Genomic DNA, 25,442 nt, shown 5'->3' with positions numbered 1-25,442 from the left:
TCTCTACCATCTCCTGTTCCCCACCCAGAAGGTGGGAGAGAGAACATCTGAAGCGCAGCTTGAGGAGACAGTCTTAAAAATAGGGAACAAAGTCCTGTTTCAAGCCACATGAAATGTGTTAAGCCAAGAGGAATCCTGTGAGTGTTCTGAGAAAAGCAAAGCTAGGGATGGGTACAAATCAAGGCTGGTTTACCCTGCACTGTGTTCCCCACACAGCACTGGTAACTATGTGGAAATGACCAAGGGGAGAATAAAAACCTCCACAAGACCACAGTTGTTCATGCAGAGCAGAGCTGTACACGCTCAAGAGCTTGCAGACAGTTTTCAGGAAGATCTTTCATTCCAACCTTCCAGTCCCATGCAAGCCACCACAAATTTTGAACTAGCATCACGTCACCCTGAAGCACAAGCATTTCAACCATTGATCCGAGACAGATTCTGGCACCCAGAAATGTAAGCATTGAACAATTGATCAGACAATTCCCACTCTTATATCACAAAAGCACATTGTTATCTATTTACAGCTGATCAAGCAGTACTGGTCACCAACTGTCCCAAAGCACATAAGCACACTTTTTTTTGTGTGTTTTCAGAGCCACAGAGCACAGTGTCAAGGTTGGGCTGTTTAAACCCTGTCCCATGCAGCTACTAACACCTTATTCAGCAAAATCATGAGGTGTATTTATTACTAAAAAACCCTAATCATTCTGAGAAGAAAAAATGGAGAGTGGAAGACAGGCCCTCAATACAGAACCGATTATCAGTTATACCCTTTAGCAGGCATTCCCAAGTATTTTTCTTTCCAGAAGTAGGTACACAGTTAGATAGAATCCAAAAGTTCCTGAGACAATTAAGACCAAAAACCAGAGTGAGTTTCCAGCCGAAATTTTGTGACATTCTGATCATCTGCTGGAGTGCCAAGAGGCAAAACCCCCATCACTGTGACAAGGTACCTTGAAAACTGAGATACCTATCACAACGAAAAATCCAAACAAGATACGCACACAAGATGAGCACTTAACATTAATTAGAAGTACCCTTGAAATCAGGCAGTTAATTCACCAAGGGAAAAATTCCATCATTAAAACTTCAAATGACTAAGTTTGTTCTTCTAACATGAAACAAAAAACCATCACAAGATACAGGAGCAGTTGTGGACACGCAAGAAAAATACCTGGTGCAAGCAATAGCCACATAGATTTGTCAAAACCTGTGTTGGGCCCAGTTCTTCCATTTTTAGAGCGATGATAGTTCCACCTACATCCATTTGGCTGGACTGAACCCAGTTCTTCATATCTGCTCTTAGAATAAAAACAATTTTTCAAACCCCTTTACAGCTAAGCCAGAACAGAATGTTTCCCCAAACAGATACATACCCCTAAGGGTACTCACTGCTCCAGATAAATGCAATAGGATTTATCAACTTTCATTAGGAACTACAGCCTATAACTTGCAGCTCTCCATCATATTAGTATAACCACCAAGACACTAAAAACGTTCTTCTCTGCTACTTCTCATATCCTCTTTTCTCTTCTAAATACAAAAAATCTTGTTATACCCCAAAAGCATGATCTCTGCTCTGTAGCAGTTTGCATCAGTCACCACTTGGTGCAATCTTTAACATCCCTTAGTTCTATGTCAATACAAAATAAAATGAGTTTTAAACCTACTATTTCAGGTTCTCCCTCCAGAGAGATTCATCCAACTCCTACTTCTAGATCCTCGGTGGTTACATAAAAACAAGTCAGTCCAAATCCAAACCTCAGGCACCTCCAGAGGTCATGGCCCCCATCTGTTTTTTTCCTATTTTCACATTGTATATCCGTTTCTTTTACTTCACTTCTTGCAGCAAACACAGCTCTGCAGTTGTCAGCTTAAATTTCCAACATTCTTCAGCAGGTGCTTAATGAATTTCAAATTAAAGAAACTTACTTTCTTCCTTTTATTTTCATTATTGAGGTGGGGAATTACAGGGATGATGGGCTCTAACTGATAAATACTGAAGCCATGCTTTTATTCTGATTTTTTTATTCCCTTAACCTTAAAATTCAAGGTTTCTCTCTGAGCCTTTCAGACTTTCCTGCCAAAAGCTGCAGGGGAGCTTTCACATGAGTTTAGAGTCACAAGATGATCCTTGCTGCCCATTCTCATTATCACACCCCACTTGATTCAGCTCCGTTATCTCCCACAAAAAAGGAAACTTTGATAACAAAGACACATATTTTTTTTCTCTGACAACCACGTCACAACTTTTTTTTACCATCCAAGATGATTTCCCACTCAAAAACTAATTTTTCTGCCAAGGCAGATCTCTCATTTCTCTCCAGCCTATTCTTGGCCTAGGGCAGCAGCAAGGCATTCCATACCCTTCTGACACATTCAGTGTTTTCTGTTCAGTTAGTATTACTCATTTTGGTAAAGAGACAAAACTGGAAAAGATGGAATTTTATTCTTCATGGTATCCTTGAGATCTAGGTTTTCCACAGCTCTGGAGAAATTAGAATGTGGAAAAAGTGTCTGACTTAACTACCTTTGGAAGCACCACAACACATCCCGAGGTTTTTTGTGTCCATTTAGAAGACAGCATAACACTAAAAAGGTTTCAAGATGAAGTGTTGAGAGACTAGGTTATGACCTGTTTGATGGAGCAACTTCACCAGTTCCCTTCGTAAAACCCTTCTCCAATCTATCCTCCCTTAACACAAGCACTACACTGTGGAACCTGACTTGCCAGCTTGCATGAACTGTCAGGATGTGGTGGGATCACGGAATATAAGGACTCTGTGCCTTTGGAGAAGCCTTCTCCAAAGAGATAGAGACCTCCACTCAGTAATAGCTGGGAAATTAGGAATTTCAGCATTCCAGCTGCATTACCATTTCATAGACGATTTGTCAATCAAGGGTGAATAAAAAAAGCTGATTAATTCCACAACTGAATTAAGAATTAGCACCATCACGCCAGGAAGTTAAGAGAAACATAAAGGTTCACTAACAGATCACACAAGCTTGGCCAAAAAGCACCCAGTTTATAGCACTTTTCCCAGGAACACCTGAAGACAGGGAATGTCAAAAAAAAGCTCTGTCTGGAGGGAAGCTGCAACACTCTGGTCATGAGTTGTAAGCTAATCATCTTCACTTTATTAGCAGCCTGTTATTGTTACACCATCCATCTTGAGACAGAAGGTAGAGGCAGAATATAGAAACATTTCCCAATTAAGTCTTTATTTATCTCTGCCTAAGTGCATCTAACACCTGAGCAGAGTTTTACAGCCCAGCAAGCAACCAGCATCCTGGCACAGAGAGACAAACCCTGCTCATCAGCCAGGAGCCTTCTGCCCTGGTCAGTACCTACATCAGCATCATTCTTTTGGATTTCAACTCCCTAAGGCAAACCTAAGCATGGAAAAAGGAGGAAAAGAAATTATCTTTACTCCTCTACAGCACTGCCCTGAAGGTGAACTACGACATCACTAAAAAATAACCATGTGAAGATAGCTCCTATGATTTTGCTACGGAGGAACTTCCCAATGCAAATCCAAATGTACCCCACAAAAGGTGAAAAAGGGAGACAAAATTACATGAGCATTGTGAAAGGGGTTCTTTGGCAGAAGTGTAAGATTACTGGTGGACATTTTTGTCTAAGGGGAGCTTTCTATAACAGATCTTCCTTTATGTTATCCATATACAGTAAGTTTTCACTGAGTAATACAATGCTCCCAAGACCTTAGGCCAAGGACTTTGAAACACACTAAAGAACCCTGGTCTTGGGAAAAACACAAGTGAAATGAGGGACATGTCGAGAAAACAGTTTGGGACATGGTAGATCCTTCTTTATACTAACATTCATTCATACTAACACCTCTCAAATCCTAAGGCAGGTACTAATCCGAGATATCTCCACATTAGAACATGGAAATTTGAGTGCAAGTTCTTAAGAAGTTTTTAAGTGCAGACATGTTCCCTGCCAAGTATTAGGAAACCTTAAACCAGGAAAAGCCACTATTTAGGACAAAGTCTCCTACTCCTTTTTAAGTGGCCTCATCCAACATTTACATCTACACATGAATTCCAATTGATTGAATATCATATCAAGTATTTTCACATCAAATTCTAATCCAGGACCTGCTGGATTTGGATGTCCCTGTCTTCCTTTTCCTGGCTATGAATCAGATGGTTGTTTCAACAGCTCGATATTCAGGCAGTTCATAAGGAATTTGGACTTGGTAAATACTAGATTTTGAAACCTATTCCAAAAGCAGGAACCATAACAATATACTTGATGCCTCTTTCTTTTAAAAACTCAATAATCAGAGTTTCTCAGCTCACATCTTCAAATTCACAGACTAAAATGGCTGGAAAACCTACTCTATTCATTGACAGCAATATTAAGCCTGGAATTTAAGAGAACAAACCATTGGCTAAGGCTGAAGAAGGAAAAATACATAAACTGAACAGAAAATGAGGTACTAATGGGATCTCTATTTTCATTTAATATGGTTGTTGTTGGGGGTTAGGTTTTGTTCCTTTTTACTCTAAAGAATTTTTTCCCCATAAATTACCAAGGAGACTAAATGTCGTAGTTAAGACTACTTAACAAAACAAAGGAATGGTGGAAAGGGGTGGGGTTTTGGGGCAGAAAAATGGACAGAGCTTCAGGTAGTCTCTCTCTCCGGTGAAGTTCGGGGAGAAGGCACGGCTGGGTTGGTACTCCTGCTGGAGGATTTCACTGCAGTCCAGTCTTGGGAAATCTGCCATCACCTGCTCGCTCTGGAATTCTGAGCTCCTCTGCTGCCCTGCCGTCGTGGTTCCATCAGCACTGCTCCTCTTGCGACAGAGTGACCCTGCACCCCCTGTCTTGCCGGGACACCCTGCCCCTGCTCTGCCAGGACATTCTGCCACTCCACAGCTACCGAGACTCTTTTTCCACTGTTCCAGCTTGGTGCTCTGAGGATCCTACAAAGGCACCGAGAACAAACTGCCCTGGATTTTTGTGAAGCAAAGTCCTCGAAGTTCTTGGTACTGTTTTTGTTATCAATGCTGTAGTTTTTTTGTTGTTGTTTTTTTGTTTAATACATACCAGTAAAGAACTGCTATTTCTATTTCCAAAATATTTTGCCTAAAAGCTTTTAACTGAAAAAAAAAATATAATTGGAAAAAGGGTGGTGGTGGTGGTTTACATTCTCCATTCCAAGGGAAGCTCCAGCTTTCCCTGGCAGATACTGTCTTCCCAAACCAAGACAGTTGTTCATTGCCTTTTTCGTCTGAGGTTACCTGGAAGATCAAGACAGACTGGGGACCACACAGCACAACTCCCAGAATTTATCACCAGTGTAGTTGCACCAGCTGCCAGATGGAAACGCTTCTGGCTGAACACTGGAGTTCAATACCTCCTGTTTCCCATCTCTTCTTTGCTGAGCCTTCAGAAATAAAACCACAGGTTCAGTTTATCTCAGATTACCAGAAGATACAACATATAACTCACAAACACTTGCCCTCAATTCAAGATGTTCTTGCAGAAAGAGCCTGATTTTCACCCTTGACTAACCCTAAAGGTGTCCAAGAGTCCAAATCAAAAAAACCCCTTAAACCCTCCTCAATAGCGAGGCCAAATCCCTCACTGCCCTAGCAGGCAAGCTGAGGTCCCGTGTAAAACCAACACACCCCTCACACAGAACTTCTTCCCCTCCACCTCATTTAAATTACATCATACACACAGAGCTTGACAGAATTGTTTTACTATGACCACGTCTAATAAATGCTATAGAAGTTGACAAAAAGTTTTTTAGAAAGCTAAGTATCTTCTGGACTGGGCGGATAATATTTTTGTTATGAAATCAATTGCCTGAGTTACTTCTATTAACAAGTACTCCAATGGTTTTTGGAAAGGCTGTGTACTCTGTAACAGACAATCCTGGATTACAATGAAAGCCACCTTAGAAGACATCTGCCTTTGTTGAAAATATTTTGGTGATTTTTTTCATGTATTTTTTTTTTATAAAATTCATTCAGAGTTCTAGCGGTAACCTTACTTCAAGTCTAATTTGCTCAAGGAAGTGCCTATTGGGTGTCACTACTTTATACACTTCTTCAAAACCAATGAATCATTATTATTGTAAGATTTTTCTAGGCCTAACTGAGGTTCTGGCCATGCTCTGATATAACTAATCAGCACTGGGACACAACAGCCCACAACTGCTCCAAAGCAGGAATTTGCATCCATATCAACTTTCATAACAAACACGGCCCTTGGCACAGCTGTTCCACCAGTGCTCACCTACAGAGGGCAGAGAGAGAGAGAGAGAGAGAGAATCCCTGCCCTAGGCAGAGGTAAACTTTTAAGTCAACCCATCACACTGTGCCATTCTCTAACCCAAGTATTTTTGCAGAACCCAGCCGTGGTGCAGTTACTAGCATGCTTCTAAAACCCACCTCAACTTAAAGACAGTAGTATTTTCTCAACTTGAAGACACAAGTCCATTTAGAGAGTGATTTTACACAGAACTGTAGATGTTTCCCCCCTCATGCAAGCTACAGAAAAGTCTTTTTCTGAAGTTTAGCACAGAAAGTTGGCCACTATATTTATCCCTGAGGAGTTCCTTGATCAAGCTGATTCTCCACAAAAATACCAGCATGCTGTCATGCCAACTTTCACTTCTGTTAGTGATGGAGATGGACAGAAGGCATATGTTCATCCATGGAGCAGACTGTAACATTCGAAGTGCTTTTTTTCTTTAAGCCAGCTTGGGTTTTTGTGGTATGGTTACGATCACAATTGTGACTTTTTTTAGTCAGTCTCCAAAGTGACTCCTTTGCTACACCGCACTAAATGACACAAAAGTGATGGTGATAAACCCAAAGGCTGCAGTATTTAATAAAATCCTGCTTAATTCCTCTCTTTCTCCCTATCCTTAATACGCTGCTTTTAAGGACTTGAACAAATACCAGAGACAAAAGTCGGTGCTGATTTTATCTGAAGAAGTTTTTAAGCTACATGCAAAAAAAAACCCCAAAAAGAATTCTGTGTGATTTATCTGTTCCAGTCACTTCCAAACAGAATGATCCCAAGGAAGTGTCACGAGGACTAGTTTGCCCTTGAAGACAAAAATTCTCGCTGATCTGTACCATTCTTACCAACTGGAGTCCTCAGAAACAATGCAAATGTTTTCTATAACAGGGACTTAAATGAATTATCCCACTGAAAGAAGCAGTGCTCATCCTCCTCCCTGCCTGAGTTCCTGCTCTTCGCTGTGTCAGCACAAGCTCTTGTGTCTGACAAACTGGATCCAGGAACTGATCAACTGGAAATATGTTTTTTCTCTTACTGAGGTTTTTTTTTTGACAACATTTCCCAAGTGGCTGGGAGGAGCACTGAATACCTTTTTTTTTCTTCCTCCAAGCCCAACTCCCCCAGCCTCAGTGGAATTAGTACCCACGCTGATGCAGGGGCTGAACAGCACTGAGCACTTGAGGAAAAAAAACTAAGTCACATCATGACTTGAAAATTTCAACTTCATTAAAGCATTGTTCTCCATTCTGTGGAGGAGAACAATTCACATCTGCAGAAGAGTATCAAGAGGAAAATTCCACTGGCAAAGCATTTCAGGACAAGACTGAACAAAAGGCAAGAATACCTGAAGTTTGGAAATGGGAAAGCTCCAGGACAGGAAAACACGTGAGTCACCTGCCAGACACAGATGCACAAGGGAGCTCCAGCCTCTCCTTCAGTGTTTAGTTTTTTTCCTTGTGTGTGGGAAGAACTGGGACGTACAGCTGGGAGGAAAAGAGCAACCTTCCTCCTCTTATCTCTGAATCATTCCCTGCCCAAGGGGGGGTGTTCCAGATACTCCCCTTCTGCTGGGATTGCAGTCCCCAAAACTGCTCTTGCACAGCTGGACAGATGTACAGACTCAGAAAGAACCATTCCTTGTACATCAGCACAAGGGAAAGCAAACCTGAGATCAAATATGAGGCAGCCCCCTTAGCAGCAGTTTGAACTTATACTACTGTGTGCAAGATTTCTTCAGTTTTAAACTAAAAAATAAAGAATCTAGACACTTTTTGATTATTTCAAGTTAAACTTGAGGAGAATGGAAGCCAAAACCCTAAACTGATATTCTAAATGGCAATATTTCATCATATTTCTTAATGTTCCAACATCTTTCTTGCTCTGTTTTCTAGCTCTGAGGAGCTGCTTATTTGGACACATTACATACTCTCGATGATTAATACCACATAAGATATTGGGGTGGGGCAGGGAAAAACATAAAATCAAGGTTTACTTCAGCTCATTTCCTAGAATATGTCATTATGCTCCAGGAATTTGAGGATGCAGGTAAAATACAGAAGAGGAATGACTCCTTAACATCAAACACCAGTAATTTGAATGTGTCAAAAACTGCTTTGGGTAATGCCAACAAAATCATTTTAATGACAACATCCAGCCTAAAACAAAATACTGCAAGCACAAACAAGGATGTATTAAGGACATGCTTGGCTTTGTGGCTGATTTTTAGCCTGGTGTAGGACTATTACCTCATGTGAAAATAAGGTGACACAACAGTTAAGTAATACCTCCAATGTGGCTTTAGCTCTTTGCACAGTCATGAGCTTAGGACGGCGTATGGGGGACAACCTGGATGAAAAACATCTGGAATACTGAGATAACCTCTCCCAGTGCTGATTAACACAAAGCACTGCTTAGTGGAAACATAGAGGAAATGCTGCCCTTCACTGGTTAACAATGGAGTTTTTTTTCTCCAGAATTCCTGTGGACACTGCACAATGACTGGATGGAAGTCACCAGAATTCTCACACTAACACCAAGACATACTGACATTCACTGGTAGCTTCACATTAAAGGTGACTTTTTCCCTAAGTAAAGGTTAACTAAATGACCTTACCCAAATCATTTGCCAGCATTAGTCCTTCCTCACCAACGGTTTTCTTACTCAACAGATGAAAAGTTATGGATGTGACAAAAGAAGTCCCATACAGGTGCAGAAGCTCTACAGACCCAACACATCTTCAGGATGTCATTTCATTTGAGTCACCTACAAAGCCACACCATCAAGAAACCAGAAGCACAGCATTTCAGAAAAAAAGCACACCATGTGTACTGAGGCAGCCATGGGTTCTGCTCAGATGGCCTGAAGACACTAATAGCAAATTTAGGCTATTTTTATTTAACACCAAGTTAAAAGGGCTTGTTCCCTTAACCTCCAAAACAAAGGCTTCTTACTTATCTTGGATCTGCAGCATTGATTTTTTACTTCCAAAATCCAATTGCAAATCAGCTATATCCTAAATAAGCACCAACAGTTTTGGTTTTAAGACACAGAAAGAGGGAAAAAAATAAACACACATAATCTCATTTGCCTTCAGCCTTGAGAGATGAGGAAATTCTCTCAGCTAATCTCTTCCAGAAAAACCATTCTCTTTACAGAACTGAATTACTAGCTTAAAATGTAAGGTGTTTGGCTCCAGCCTGCACATGGGAATTATGTTTATAAGTATATTTCCTGAAGAAATATCTGAGGAAGTAAACAAATTCACATGGTGCCGCCAATATTGAACTCCACCTTCAGTGGTGGTCACTTTGGTCACTTTATGCTGGGAGGTTTCTTTTTCAAAACAGATATTCACTGATTACTTGAATTAAATAAAGCACACAAAAATGTAATAACATTTAAGAATAAAAAAAAAAAAAAAAGGCATTAGGTTTAACCAAACTGATTTTGCTGGAACCTAGTCCGGGAACAGTAAGAAAGGGATGTTAAACAGTTTTGGCTAATGCTTCCTGGGGTCAACTACTGTGAAACCTGGCTGTGGAATTCCCCCCACCAACAGCCCTGGGATCAGCCCTGAGATTTCAGGATTTTTGAGAACCATGCTAAGGTATTTCTCTCTTATCTTCTCTTTTGAATGGAAGAAACGAAGTGGTACAGGCAAAACACAGCTGAAACAGACAGAAAAAAAAAAAAAAAGAAAAAAAAAAAAAAAAAAGACAATGCAGCAGAAGCTGAGACAGGACTGCACGTTGGGATGTCAGACACTCACAAGCACAGGGCCCAGTTAGTTGCAGGTTCAGTCCCGTCTGTGAGGACCCAAGGACATGAAAGTAAAGTCAGTGAAGGGAACACATCACACAGTGATCAAGCCAGACATGGTGGCCCTGCAGAATACATAGGCCTCATTCCAGGACTCCAGTGAAGACTGCTAGGGTTATAAAGAGGAAACAGATTTCTAAAATAAACTCTGTGTTTCAAATCAGCTCATTTGAACACTTAAGCTCTTCAAGTCTTTTCCAATTTAAATATTAAAGTCATGTGTCTGTGATGCTCTTGAAACCACACCAGGATGCCCAAGTTTTCAGATTAACTTTGCCTTAAATCTGAATCCAAGGAATTCAGAGCAGCTCCTGCGTGAAGAAACTTTAGAGGACAGGTGGTGTTTTGTTGTTCTACCTACTTCATCTTACTAGCTCAATTTCAATTGCAGCTGAAAAAAACCAAAAATGAACTTCTACTTACAGGAGGCCCAAGTGAATCAAGAATGCTTAAGCAGCAGTCAAAACACCTCAAAAAGCATCCTTTGAATAGGGCAGCGCTTTCAGGTATAGTTAACTGAGGATTATATTCTGGAAGGCTAATTTGCACAGCACATAAGAATCCAGTAACATTAAAGGTAATAAGTACACACAAATCCAAGATGGATATACACCTTGGATCATCACGAGACTCATGGACAAAATGTAACTCACAAACTCTTAAGATGGATATAAAGGGCAATTATAAATTTCTCTGCCAGCAGCAAACATCCTCCAAGTTGCAAGACTTGAAATAAGCTTGTAAACAATTTTTATTACACAACTAAACCTTTTGGTGTTAAATAAGAGAAGCCCTAAGGCACTCTGGACATCAGGGTTCTCAGCAGCAACTTGCTACTTGCTCATTTTTAACAGTATTTCACTGTGAATTGAAATGCTGAACAAAATTTGTACGCACAAGAACACTTTGAAGGAACCTGCAAGCTGACCTCCCCTGCTATATAACTCCTACTGTCATTCTTCTCATACTTTAAGATTCCTCTTCCTGTATACGAGAAAAGTCGCCATTTTTTAACAACTGTTTTAGGGAAAAGGCAATTTACCTTTTACAAACAACACTGGACCCCACTATCAAAAGTCTTGGGGTTTTGCAGTAATTCGCTGCAATGTAAAAAATCAGCCTTGGAGGTTGCCATGAACAGTGTGGCAGGAGCTCGTTACATTGTTGGTATGAAATTTCCATTAAACTTCTCCCAAAGCTCTCCACAGTGCCTGTGTTTCCACACTAAGATCTGATGGAGTTTAGACACAGAGAGGAAAACAGATGATTATAACTCTTTATTCCATTCCATCAGCTCAGCAACAAGTAAGCCAAACAGTGCCTTTCTCCTCCTGGGGTGCCTGTGACTCAGGATGCACCAGGTTTCCCTTTAGAACACATTGGACTTGTTGCTACTATACTCCTGATTTTTAGAAGCAGAGTCATTAGCAGTCAAATCTAGAAGCACTTTGCTTCAGAGATTAGAGAAGTCTTAATGTATTAAGCATGGGAAGGGCAAAAAATAGCCTAAGACTAACTATCTTAAGTTTACAGAGATAACAAAGGGAATGGTTGGGAGGGAACACCAGCTTCTGCAGCATTCCCACAGTAGTTTCCATTTACAGCAAAAGCAGTAACTTACATTTCTTCGTGTTTTTCACTTTCTGTGCCTTCCAGACTGCCCATGGTCAGAAGACCACAATCCAACTGCAGTGCTGGGCACAACTCAAGAAAATGCAAAATGAAAAAAAGAAATAACCCCCTAACAACTAAAAAGCCCTTCATTTCTACAATGGGATTTTTAAAAAAAACTCCTAAAAGCCAAAACTAACCATCAGGTTTCAGACAAGGAAACCCCTCCTTTCATGGAGAACACTCAAAACATGTTTCCTCCCCAGGAGCTGCCGGGAACAACATTCCAGTTGGATGCTGCTCCAATAATCAGGCCATCTTCAGGTTCACACTGCTAAAAACTGTGACTTCAGCTCTTCATATCCTGCAAGCTGCATCATCTTATCCTGAAGTCACTAGGAAAAAGGCTAGATCAGATTTTTGCAAGCAACCTGCATGATCAAGAACAATTATAAATGAAGCATGCAGCATGATTTGGTTGTGAATCCTGAATTTCATCATCTCAGTATTATTCACTTGCTTACTTAGCCCTGCTTAATATTTAATCCCAGACCACCCAGCCTGGGAAAGCCTTCACTTTGTATAAAATGAAAGCATCAGGGAAGCTTCCAGATGCCCAAACTACCTATATCAGTATCTACAGCACATGTTGCTCTGTCAAAAAAAAAAAAAAAAAAAAAAGTGAAGCATTCTGCTGCCTTATGATATTTAATGATCACTGGCATTTTTTCCTCTCTGCAGGTCTCACAGACTGTGAAATAGGTGCCTATGGCTCTGAAGGCACAGCATGCAGGCAAAGGCTCACCTCATCCACTGCCTGTACTCCTCAGCTGTCTCTCCCCTTCTCATCCTGCTGCACACATGATTCCACCTGAAAGATCCCAGTATAAGGAGCCATAGGGAAGAACGGCTGTGGACCACTACATAAACCCTGCCTGTGATCTCACCAGTAGGTCTCACTTGACACAAATTCTGTTGAAAGTTTCCATCAGACACAACTGATCCCAGGGCTTTTCAACTGAAAGATACATTGAAGTCACTCCAGAGCCTCCATCCCTTCACTACACATCACCACAGCAAATCCCAAAGCCTTTGCTCCACAGAGTTCTCTAAGCACCTGTAGGACTGCTGGACAACATATTCAGTAGCAAACCAGTTATCCTACAAGTCTTACGCTATAAAATCTTCTACCTACACAATGATATTGATTTCCCTAGAAATCAACATCACAGAAACAAGCATACTGACTTCTCTGAGACACGCTCACCACGAGCCATTTATCTCAAACAGCTAGATAAAATGTTTTTGGCATCAGCTTCAGCAGGAATAAAATGCAGAGTGCTGCTTAACCGTGGAAAAACCTATCACCATCCTAGCCCAGCCCTTCCTTGGACCTATCACACTCTTCCTTCCTGCCCAAATTGTAACAGAACTGTAGATATATCACTTGAAAGCAAAACCGCTTAGAAACCAAGTTCAAAGAAAAGCTAAAAAACTTCAAGTGGACTTTTCTGCAGACACTACTCAAAAAACCCCAAAAAAACCCAAAACAAACAAACAAACAAACAAACAAAAATCACCCAAAACCCACAAAACAAACAAACAAACACCAAAGCAGAAGTGAATGTTCAACTGGGGAGGCTACAGAATTAAAACCATTCAACAAAGCAACCCCGTGTGACTACATATGCAAATAAGGGGCTCCCAGCCTTACAAGCCTTTTCCAACTATACCTACCTGAAAATTCTAGTACCAGACAAAATCGAGTTATTAATGCTTCCCTGGACTTGTTTCTGCATTGCATGGAATGAGGGTGGCTTTCAGGTTCAGAGAAAACATCACTCAACAGTACAACACCCTGGCTCTCTGGCAGCCTTCTCCTGGCTGCACCTTCACCTGCTTTACCTGCTCACTCTCTCCAAGACGACCTATTCCCACTATTGGGCACGCCAACACCTCTCCAGCCACGCAGCCAGCACTCTGGCCTATCTCCGGAGCTTCATCCCGGGCCTGCCAGCAGCATTCCCACCGCTCGGCTCTCTCTCCTGGCTCCCATATCCATCGCGATATAGCACACAGCACGGCGGCAGACAGCACCTGCAGCAGCTCCTGGGCCCTTCCCTTCGGGATAAAGCCACACCAGGGATGAAGGCGGGCGTTGGCTGCGGCTCCCGGGGAGCCTCCGACCCCTGGGGAAAACCGGGGGGCGCTGGCCCCGCATCCCGGCGAGCAGGGGGCACCGGCGGCTGCTCCCCGCGCCGGGGCGGACTGGAGGCCGGGATCGGCAGTGCCCCGCCACGAGGTGCTGCCCCTTCCCGGCTCTGCCGCAGGGCCGAGGGCGGGGGGAGCCGGCAGCGAGCTGGAATTATGAAACCGGATCAGCAGGGAAACCCCCGGGGCCTCCCACGCGCCGTACCTCGGAGACCTCCTCTTCTTCCTCCTCCTCCTCTTCCTCGTCTTCCTCCTCCTCCTCCTCTTCCTCGTCGTCGCTGCCGTTGCTGCTCTCGCTGCCGCCGCCGCCGCTCTCGCTGCTGCTGGCCGGCCGGGCCGCCCTCCCGCCGCGCTTCGCCTTGCCCGGCACCGCCTTCTTCTTCAGCAGGAGGTCGCACACCCGCACCAGCCCGGCCGCCCCGGGCCCGCACGGCGATGGGGGCGCGGCGGGGCCGCTCGGCCCCTCCGGGGGACCGGGCCCTGCTGTGGCGCTGCCGGCCTCGCCGCCGCCGCCCTCACCGCCTCCCTCCTCCGCCGTCACCGCTACCGCCGCGCCGGCGGCTTTCTCCATGGCCGGAGAGGAAGGAAAAGGAGGAGGAGGAGGAGAAGAAGGAGGAGGAGGAGGAGGTGGAGGAAAAAGAGGAGGAGGCGCCCGCGGCCGCCGCTGCCTCGGTCACCTCTAGCGCCGGCGCCGCCGCCGCGCCAACTCTCGCGATACTTCCCGTGGCCGCGGCTGGCGCCGCTCTGGCTCCCCTGGCGCGGCGCGCGCTCCCGCTCTCCCCTCACGCCGCCCGCTCTCGCTCCCCTCGCGTCCCTTCCCCGTTCCCGGCGATGGCACCGCGGCGGCGGCGGCGGCGCCGAGACACCCTTCCCCCCGCCTCCTTCCCTTCCTTCCGCCCGCGCCGCCGCCTCGGTCACCGCCCCGGCGCCGGAACCGCCGCCTGCGTCATCACCCTCAGCCTTCAGCCTGCTCCGCCTCGGTGAGGGCGGCCGATAGCGGGCCTCGGCCTCCGTCGGGAACGTTCTCCCAGAGCCGGCCGTGGCCACAGAGGTGCCGAGATACCCCCTCCGGGCCCGGCGGGCCTCCGCGGCCTGTGGGGGCAGCGCTGCCCTCAGAGCCTCAGCGAGCGCGGGAAACCCCCGTGGGGGAAGGCCCGTGTGGAAACCCCACAACGCTCAGAATTCCAGTTAAAAATGGTGGTCTCTCGCACAGTGCGGACAATATGCATTAAAAAGCAATCTCCAAATGCCTCTTGTAACAGAAATTGGTGAGGCGTGGCTGAAAGGGTCAGAAAATAAATTGGTTGAGTATCACTGAAAGTGGTGGTCGGTGAAACCGCAGAGCACAGAATTCCAGTTCAAACTGATCTCCAAGGAACGACTGCACACGGCAGTCAGTGCTTGGTCAGGCTGATCTGTCAAAGGCTGAAGTCCGTGGTCTTGGAGGTCTTTTCCAACCTACACGTTTCTGTGTTCTTCCATGCAGTTCGTTCCCACCAGGCGCTCTGCATTCAACAGTAACCTCCAAATCCCTATTTTACAACAATTTTCTTCCAATTTTACTAAAAATGACAAACATTAAGATGTCAATTCGACCATATTTCTTTAATGAAACCCTTTGAATATGTCATCATGCCCTGCTTCAGCTCTCAGGCCCCTACGCCAGATTTTCATCCCCAAAGTATACGTGGGATATTAATACTGTTGTCTCCATTAGAGCAGACCACGTCCTGCACTAAACAAAATTAAATGTATAAGTTAAATATGTTAAATATTTAAATTCTGCCTTCTTCATTGGAGAAATTATTTTAACCACAGAAACACATGACTGTAAAGATCAGTAATGGCTCTATGCACTGATACACTATGGATGTTTTGGAATTGATGTTTCAAACCAACAGTGCCTGTTCCAGACAGAAATGAAAAGAGATTGCTGTTATTTGACTACTTAGGTGTTGTTTCTCTTATTTGTCTGATTTTGGAGAGCAACATCAACCAAATGCAACCAGTCAGGTCTGCAGCTCCTCTGAAATCAAACATTACTTTTTAAATAAATTTTCAACTGGCACTCATCATGGAGTCTGCACAGTTCACCCCAAACCTTCATGTTGCTGAAATCCCACCAAAACATCCTAATACATGCCTCTGTATGCACTTAATAAAAAGACTGTCTTGGTTGTAAAAGCCCCACTGTTAAATTACATTATTTCCAAGTCAGCTGGAAATAACTGACACGGATTCTTAACCTTCTAATTCAGAAGATTAACCTCTAATCTTCAGGTACAAGGTCTAAACTGAACAATACCTTTATGAGGCAGGAAAGGGAACCGAATATTAATTGTTCATATGAACTGAATATGAATTGTAAATGACTATAGGTAATCTCAGCCTTACAGCCTGAGATTTGTGGTGCGGTGTGACAAGGAGGCCACTTTTCCAATGGATAAGCCTGGAAAAGTGACCTGATAGTCATCATTTGACGCGAGAGGTGACTGTCTTTAAACAAAACGCATCTGAGATTGCTCTGGCTGTACAAGCAGCCAGACAGGTCACCCAAACGCACCACATTCACCCACCTGCGTCTGGGAAGAGTGGTTGCAGAGCTGGATTTTATCCTTTGATATGTTAACTGCCCTCTCTCCGTCCCTTCCCAGGATGGTGAGAAGTGGGGAATGGCCTCAAAGGGTTCTGCTGCAGAGCTTGGGCTGCGGTTACTCTCACCTACATTGTATCACCAAATCTGCCTTTGATACTGGGCGCACTTGCACCAGATTCCAAGCACAGGTTGTTGGACTTGGAAAGGGTCCAGTTTCTTGCTAATGAAAGCAGTCACAGTATTGTATCTGTGTCCTACTCCCAAGGAGTTTGGCTAACTTTGGACACTTGGGTCTATTGGGAACATAAAGCTGCAGGAAATCATGGAATCATAGAATCACAGAATGGTTTGGGTTGGAAGGGATGTTAAAGATCACTCAGCTCCAACCCCCTGCCATGGGCAAGGACACATTTCACTAGCCCAGGTTGCTCCAAGCCCTCTCCAACCTGGCCCTGGACACTTCCAGGCATGGGGCAGCCACAGCTCCTCCGGGCAGCCTGTGCCAGGGCCTCACCACCCTCCTAAATCTTGAGAAAAATTATAATCCATTGTTATCTCTTTCATCTGTGACTTCTCTATTCAATTTCCTCCAGGTTATTGATCATTCCACTGAGCACTCCATAGGAGTAGTGGGAAAGCCTGGGTTGTGGATTCAGTGAATACTTTCAGGAACTGTCTCCTGTGTGCCAGATTCCTTAAAAAGTTCTACAAGACAAACAATACATTGAAACCTCTGCTGTGGTATAATGATCCTCATGGATCTGCTTTCAGTTTCATTTATCGCTGCTGGAAGCAGTGTCATTGTCAAGGTCAGGAAGCAGGAAGTGAGGGAGCAGGAGTTTTGTTTGCAATTAATACAGGGACTGAAAAAAGTTCGTAACTTCTTGAATTTTTAACCTGAACTCAGGACTGCTACAACTTCCACAAGGTGACCAAGTTAATTACCCAAATAAACTTTAAAATTGATCCAAACCCCAAATCCTCCCATTCTCACTGGTGAATGCTTTGGTTGTCTTTGATATGTGCAGTTTTGCCATTGTTGCAGCTTCTACATGTGCTGGAATATTTTTATTTGTGTCATTCAGGGAACTGTGAACCCCAGATTGTAGTGTTTCAACACAGACCAAAGGGACTGGCTCATGGGACCTCCTTGGTGTATAGCATGGAAGACCCATCTGAAATGAGAGGCAAGATAAAACTAAAATTAGACCACCATGACTTTAATTTTAAACAGAAGTAATAGAATTGAGGCTGTTCAGCAAGTACGCAATGACTGTTGTCCAAGGCAAAGAGAGAAAGAAGGAAGTGAACACAAATGTACATTCTGAGAAGTGCAGTTTTCTGTGATACACATTTTTAGCCTTGTCTAAACCATTCAGTTTTAATCCCAGCAAATTGCACATGGAAAAGAATGATTTAAAACACATATTTTATGTAGCCATAGCATTTGCTTTAAATTACCTTTTTAACTATCTCTATTTCTTCATTATAGTAAGTTTCCTGTGAGCATTTCAAGTGGTGTTGCCTTGAAGAAAGTACTGTGGCCTTGATTAAAGAAAGTAAAGACACTCCAGACAGATCGAGAATTTAAGAGGAGCAGTGCTAGCCTGGGAGAAGTGCAGAGTTACAGCAGGTGGTAAATTTACATTACTGGTAACACTCAAACCCTTCCAGTCTGAAAACTCCACTGGTATCAACATCTGCCTGTTTGGTGCAGTAAGTAAGGTGATTTTGCCCTTGGCTGTCCTTATCCTGGGCAATGTCATTGGAAATGCACATATATATCCCAGTCAAGTGTCTTGCCAAAGTATTTGTGTTCCATTTCAGATACCGATGTTGCATTTTCTATTAGTTGCTCTTTAAAGATCATGCCAGCTTTGACCACTTCCTCACAGGGACAACTGTGAGAGGAAAAATAAGTTCAGAAAGCAAAACTTTTTAACAATTGATTCAAATAAGAGATCTGCATGTGCTCTGTTAAGAAAACAAAACATTTGTTGTGTAATATAGTTAGTACTTTAGGAGTCTTAGTTAAGAAATGGCTTAAGCACTTGGAATCCTAAAATGCATTAGTACTCCTTGAGCCTTACATTTTAACATGCATAAATGATTCTGAAGGTGTGTTTCAGGCTCCTAATTTGCTTGATAAGCTTTCAAAATTATTATCCTTTGTGAGTATAAAACTGAAAAACACTATGGAAAATAGAGGCAAAGGGCATCTGCACAAGATTCTGGATTCTTTCTCATTCTCTTCAAGTGTGGTCAAAGGTAAAATAAAGACAAGGCAAATCATAGCATAAAGTGATTTTTTTTGTGTGTATTTCATGTATAAGAGATCTGTAATCCAAAAGAGTAAATGAGACCTCTCAAGCCAAAGCCGCATCACCTATATTTGAATATTAAAGTTTATGCGTCAAATTAATGTTTTCCTGGTGTTTTGTTTTAAATTGCTGATATTTAAGGAAGCATCAGCTCTGGGCTGCACAAAGAGTCAGCTAGAAGGTTAAACATTTCTTACACTTTGTGTTTTGCCTGGGTTCAGCCAATCCATAATGATAATTTCTATAGTAACTGCTTTTTAAGTAAACAATTGATTAGTTCTGAAATTAGTCCTTGAAATGGCTTCTTCTGGAGCAGCTTGGATGATCTCAGTGCAAGCAACCTTCTGCTGGCATGCAGAACAACAAGGCTCAGGCTGTTTTTTCTATCATCATATAGAGTGTGCCTTGAAAATATTTATCCTCCCAGGGTAGTTTTATCTCTGGATAAGGAAGGGAGTGGGAATCTCCAAGTAAAACTCGGTAAGACCTTGGATTCAGTGAAGGCAGTGTAAGAAATGCCTTTGATATCTCAGAAAGGCACTTAAAGTGGAAGAAGAACATTTTTACAGAGTTCAAATTAGAACTAGAAAAACCGTCTACAAGTTTTTGATGGGCTAAAATTTCCTAACCTCAATGTCCTGTGGAGCCTCTGTCTTCAAACAGAAACTGCCCTCGCTTGTTCACTGTGTGCTGTTTTACTTACTGGCTACATATTGTGGGTTCCTGCTCTGTTTTAGGGGCCATCGGGACAGAATTTTTTTAAAACTGAGGAAAGCTCAGTGTTTCTGTTATTTCAGTTGGACTCAGTAGGTGGAGCTAAAAGCCGGCAACACACCTGCAGCTGAAACTAGTCTGATTTTAATTCTTTCCAATGTTTTGGGAATTAATTTTTACTAGAGCATTTGATTCTTAAATACGTGTGTCCTGATTTTTTTTATTCTACCATAAATATGAAGTAATTTTTTCTGTGTAATTTATGTTCAGCAGGCTGAGAAAGCGTTTCTGTTTGTGTGTGGCATTTACAATGCCACTGACTTTATTGCTAGCCAGTTACAAAGTTAGGAGCTGCCTTGAATAGCTTTGTGTTCCTGAATTAGTGACCTTTCAATAAGGAGAAAAAGTGCTGGTGGGGTGAATTTTCTTTTTGTCACTTGTCATTCTCTTATTTTCTCCTTTATGACTCTGAGTTCATTTATATTTTTTAAATGAAAAAATATCCCAAATGTCAAACTTACAACGGTCCAGTGAGTGAGCCTATGAGTGTCTTGAAAGGTAAATCTGGATCTTTTATTCTCATTTATGAATTTTGATGCACAGCCTCAGCTCAGTTTTCTCAAGTGTGTGATTTTCAATTATAGACAATATATTATTTTCCAGTACTTAATATTGTGTTCCAGAACTCAGTTTGAATACAAATTCCCAATCTTACCTTCAGATATCACTACAGTCTCTCCATGTTCACCAAAGCTCTTAAATGCTGCTTAATTTCAGTAAGTTTTAAACTTGGATTCAGCAAAGCACTTCAAATGTAACATTCATGTACCCTACTTCCAAATCCTGGGCATCTCTTTGTTAGATAGTGACTGTCACAAGCCAGAAAAGCTGTCCAGAATTTTTGGGGTGCTTTATCAGCATGACCTTGTATCAAAAGGAACTTCTCAAATTCTGTATTTCTGATGCGTTTCTTTAATTGAAAAAGACTTGTGTAAGGACAATGCAAACACTCTTCAAGGGAAGTACCTTCATAAGTATTACACAAATAATTTGCAGTAAGAGCACCAAACTAATCAACAACCCAAGTTTTCTCTCCATTATTAATCCAACCCCAGTGAGGGAGAATGTCTTTTTTAGACACATCATTGTGGCAATTCTCTATGATTGTCACTTTCTTTGCCCACAGGAACATTAAATTTTTCTCAGTTTTGAGGTCCACGGCCTCTTTATGCAAGTAGTTTTGCTAACAGTAGGTGGCAGATTTCTCCCGGGCTGGTTCTTACAGAATGCTGATACCTATTTATTCAGGACACACTGTAGCTTTCCCCATCAAAACTCTCTTTTAGGAAAAGACGAGGCTTGAACATCAGTTTTAGAGTAATCTCGATATTACCTGAGCTAAACCTGCTTTATTGCAGGTGCATTTCCTACTCTTCCACTAGGATTTCTGTGATTTGGTGTGAAATAACTTTCTTAAAATATTGTAGGGAGGGTTGAAAATCTGCATGAAAAGATCCAAGATACAATCTCCCTTTTATCGAGCTCGCTTTCCAGCAAAGTTGGGCAAGTTTTGACACTGACTTTGACCTGACCAGATTTAGGCCAATGTTGAATATATTTCAAAATCCTGCGTAGCAGACCTGGTAACCTTAGTGAGTTGCCAAAAAGCTCCTTAAGCAATATCAGTGCCCAAGAGACAGGAGTCTCTGCTTTGCCCGACTTTAAATCAGTCCTTTCTCAGTCTAGAGTGCCGTTATATACTAAAAGCAGGAAGGGAAAACTTGATTTTCCTTTCAGAAGTGAAGCAAATAGGTTGCCTAGCTGATAACAAAGAATCAAATGAAATAATCTGGCTTTTCTTTGAAAACTAACTAACTAACTCACAGAAGTTCCTTCTGTTTCCTTCCCTTCTAGGAACAGAAATTCCTAGTCTCAATTTCAACTTCTCCACACAGTATTTTTTAATTCCAAGTTTACATTGTTCTGGATTGAATTTTATGACCAGCTTGAGTATGAAGTTTTCTTCTTGTGGGTGAACAAGTAAAATAACCTATGCCCATGTCAGTGGAGTTTCTGTTTTGTGATAGTGGGTTTGTGGGAATGGCATGGAACATTACAGCCACGAGTCTCTGATGGCACACATCCCAAGGTCCTGGGGGAACTGGCTCATGTGGTCTCCAAACCACTCTCCATCACCTTGGAACAGTCACAGCTGTCAGGTGAAGTCCCCAGTGACTGGGAAAAGGGAAACTGTCCAAGAGGAGTAGAAAGGAAGACCCATGCAACTACAGACCAGTGAGCCTTACCTCTGTGCTGGGAAAGAGCAGATCTTAATGGAAGAGATGTTGAGGCACGCGCAACACAGAGAAGTGATCCACGATAGCCATCACAGCTTCACTAAGGGCAAATTGTGCCTGACCAAACTGATCCCTTTATGATCATCAAATCCAACCAATAACCCAGCACTGGCAAATGCACCAATAAAACATGTAAATTAACTGAATCCAAAATGTTTCACTGGAAACATCAGAGTACTGATAAACTTTCATAAAATCCACAGTTGTATTTCCATATTGGCTCTGACAAACCTGCAGGGAGGGAAGGCTCTGTACTTGAGAGATTTCTGTCAAGTGATGCAAGAACATTTGTATTCTGGGACTTCAAAGGATCCATCCCAAAACTCCCACTTGCTGACAGCAAAGAGGCTGCAGTGCCCAACAGTGCAGCAGGACCTCAGAATCCATGAGACTCGTGTTCATGTCAAACTCTCAGCATTTTCAGTCTTCCTGAGCTCAAGACAGCGTCCTCAGTCTTGACTTAGCACTAGGCTGTCCTCTCTGCTAGTAGGAACTGGAAGAAATTGGGTTCTACTCATGATTTGCCCAGCTTCCAATTTCCCAGTCCAGGGAGCCAGGAATCTGCCTAGATCTGCACTGATTTTAAGGGAAGCCTTAAGCCTCTTTGCACTGGGAATAGCTCCAGGGCCTAGACACCGTGTTTCCAGCACTCAGAGTCAAGGAGGAAAGTCAGAAACCCAAGTTCACACTAAACTGAAGGTGCCAGATAAGGGCACTACTACATTAATTGTTATAATTGAATTTCTTGAGTTATTTTTGAAACCTGTGGATAGGCTGTGGGTATGCCTGACTGGTAATAATGACGCACTGTTGGTATGAGCAGAAAAGGCCTTTGGGCAGAAAGCAAATGTCAAGGACTGTCAGCATGGGGTTGGAGGGCATCACAGAGGAATGGCCTTGCGAGTGTAGCCTCTGCTTAATTGATCCAAAAGACAACACCAAAGCCTCATATGCAAAGAGTTCGTTAATATTTCTTTGTATGACTTAAGAAGGATTCTCAGTTTACTGTTCAAATTTTAAAAAAATCAAACATCACAACTATTTAGGCTTTGCACAGCCAAAGATCTGCCTGATAGATCTCTTTAGTTCCTCTGACATATGGACCAATTTTTTGATAACTTATTTAAGAGAACCACAAGAACCATACAGATCTCTGCTAAGCTAAATCACAGTTTTTTCTCTGATGTAATTTTTCTGATTCCAGTAATGCACTGAGGAAACCTTCTCCTAAAATCAGGTCTTTCTGAAAGCTCTCAAATTTCGAGACACTGAATTTCAAACCCCGATTATTCACGCCTTCATAAATCAGAGTTTTTAAGCGCTACTCTAAAGAAAAGCAAACACATAAACCAAGCAACGTTTCCTCAGTTTTTTATTATTTTTAGTAACTTCCTTAACTCTGGGAATCCCAGGTTTTCAGTATTACATGTCATAGTGTAACAAATCCAGGTAAAGGAGAACATGGGAAGGAAAACAGCAACCTGAAGAAAGACAAGGTTTTGTTGCTGCTGCAAATCCAGTTCTCTTCTAAGAGATCATTACATCCTGGTAATATCATTGGGAATCTGATTCACACTGAAGGAAGTACTGAACCTGGAACTACAAGCCAGAGCTCACCTAATAAATGTAGTCTGGTTGAATGCTGCTTGACAAACAATTGATTTTTACAACATAAAAGTACAGGTACTTGGATTTGACTAACTGAACTTTGCTTCACAGGTTACAGCAGAAATGTGGAAATATTTCACTGTGCCTTTGGATTTCCCTTGTGGGGACAGGATGCTTCACATTTCATTTGTGGAGCCTTAGAATTTGTAATTGCAGCATAATATACAGGAGTGGATTATCTATTCATATCAGCAAGTAAATGTCAGTGCCAAATTTTAAAATGTCTTGTCCTGCCTGCTCCAATAACAAGGACCTAAAAATGGCTCTACAAACATTTCTTCTCTTGCTGAGGTGCCAGCTGAGGCCTTGACTCTTGGCTAAAGAAATTCCAAAGACAGTAAGGGATATTTGAGGTGGAAAATGCTATTCTTGCTCCAGGACTTCATTTAAAATGAGTGCATTTTCATTTTTCACAGTTGTGAGGGCTTTATCTAAAGAAACTGTTTGCTCAGGAATAGAGGAAAGGCTGAGAAGAGAATCAGTCCCTTTATCTCCTTAATGCTTGAACATTTACAAGTTGGTCTTCCCAAGCAAGAAACCAACAAAAAACACCCCACGGCCCTAACAGAAAAAACAGCACAAGAGAACAATTATAGCAGTAACACAGATTCTGTTTCTATGGAGATGGACATAAAAGAGAAAATATTTATCAGCTTGGCAGTTTTTAGGCCAGAATAGGAAAACTGTAAGTTTACAATGAAACTAAATGAAAAATAAGGTGAGTGTCAGCACTGCCAGGTGATGCAGTAATACTGGGAGGGGGCAGCTGCAGAGTGGCAGAAATTTTCCTCAAGTCCTACAGCCCCTCTAGACATACAGGATTTTTTTCAACTCTAAAAATGTTTCAAGTTGAGAGCAAACCCAGTGGCTCCCAGAATCATTAGTTGATTTTACACATGCTGTGTTTCTGATTTTAGCAAATACACCTGCTTACACTTACAAAAAATGTTTGTAGCCATATTTTTTATAAAAATTGGAGGTTACAGATCAACGGCCTAAAAAAATTCAAAACAAAAAGATGCTGCAAACATTTCCTGCTGTTCCTCAAAAGTTTTCAATATTTCTTTGATTGCTAAAGCTGAAGTACATCAAACTGAGGGAAGAAATATTAACCATCTCTTACCAAACAAAAGCTTTCAGCTTTGGCTCTTGCCTGTACCATATTAAATGGCTCTTCTCTCCTGCCAAAGGCCATAAGGTAGCACAGCAGAGCAGCACAGAAATTGGAAACTGGGTGCCAGAAAGTTTCAAGGGCACAAGTGAATGCACTGGATTCCAAAGGCCTTTGAGACTTATGTAAAAGAAGAAAGATCTCCACTGAAAGTCCTATCATGAGCCAAACATCAAGCACATCACCGCAACGATTTCAGTTCCAGAGACAACTATTAGCAGGCATTAGCAGAAACACTAAAGAAAAAAAAAATCTTCCTGAGAAGGACTTCCTGAATAGAGCAATGCTGCACCTCGGATATTTCCTTCCCGCACCTATTTTGTATTTAGATATACCCATACCAAGATGTAACACTGATTTGTTTGAGGAACTGTAGAAACGGATAACAGATTAAGCCAACACTCAGCTATTTTGTGGATTACCTACTTGACCTGGCAGAGAAAAAAGTCATAGGGACATGGAAAATAGAGACAAGTTCTGACAAGTCTCAGAATTGATACCCTTAAAAAGCACTGAAGGCTGTATATTTGGATATATCCAAGCAATTGAATGCTTGACAGGTAAAGCAAAGCTGTTCTTGTACCTGCTCCAAAAGAATGATGTTGGCAAATGGTAATTAATAAGAAAAACAGCTATATCACTACATTGTGGACTTGTGAGACAAAGGGCTAGGGATGGCAGAATGCC

At 42.4% G+C, this 25,442-nt stretch overlaps 1 protein-coding gene across 3 annotated transcripts in view; it reads right to left on the bottom strand.

Moving 5' to 3' along the window:
- ANKRD17 (ankyrin repeat domain 17) overlaps nucleotides 1–14,519 on the bottom strand; it is a 70,992-nt gene extending 56,473 nt beyond the window's left edge. For 2 of the 3 annotated variants that reach the window (XM_066318266.1, XM_066318267.1), the window contains exon 1: nucleotides 14,134–14,517. In XM_066318266.1, the coding sequence (XP_066174363.1) occupies nucleotides 14,134–14,499 (366 nt within the window). In that variant the 5' untranslated portion in view covers nucleotides 14,500–14,517. Of the gene's footprint in view, nucleotides 1–14,133 lie in introns of all 3 variants that reach the window. The other variant, XM_066318268.1, reaches the window with a different exon arrangement.
- Nucleotides 14,520–25,442: the final 10,923 nt, after the last annotated feature.

This window comes from Sylvia atricapilla, chromosome 4 (assembly GCF_009819655.1).
Source record: "Sylvia atricapilla isolate bSylAtr1 chromosome 4, bSylAtr1.pri, whole genome shotgun sequence".
NCBI classification, from domain to species: Eukaryota; Metazoa; Chordata; class Aves; order Passeriformes; family Sylviidae; genus Sylvia; species Sylvia atricapilla.
The sequence above is the reverse complement of the archived record's forward strand: the minus strand, read 5'-3'. Positions and strand labels throughout refer to the sequence as shown.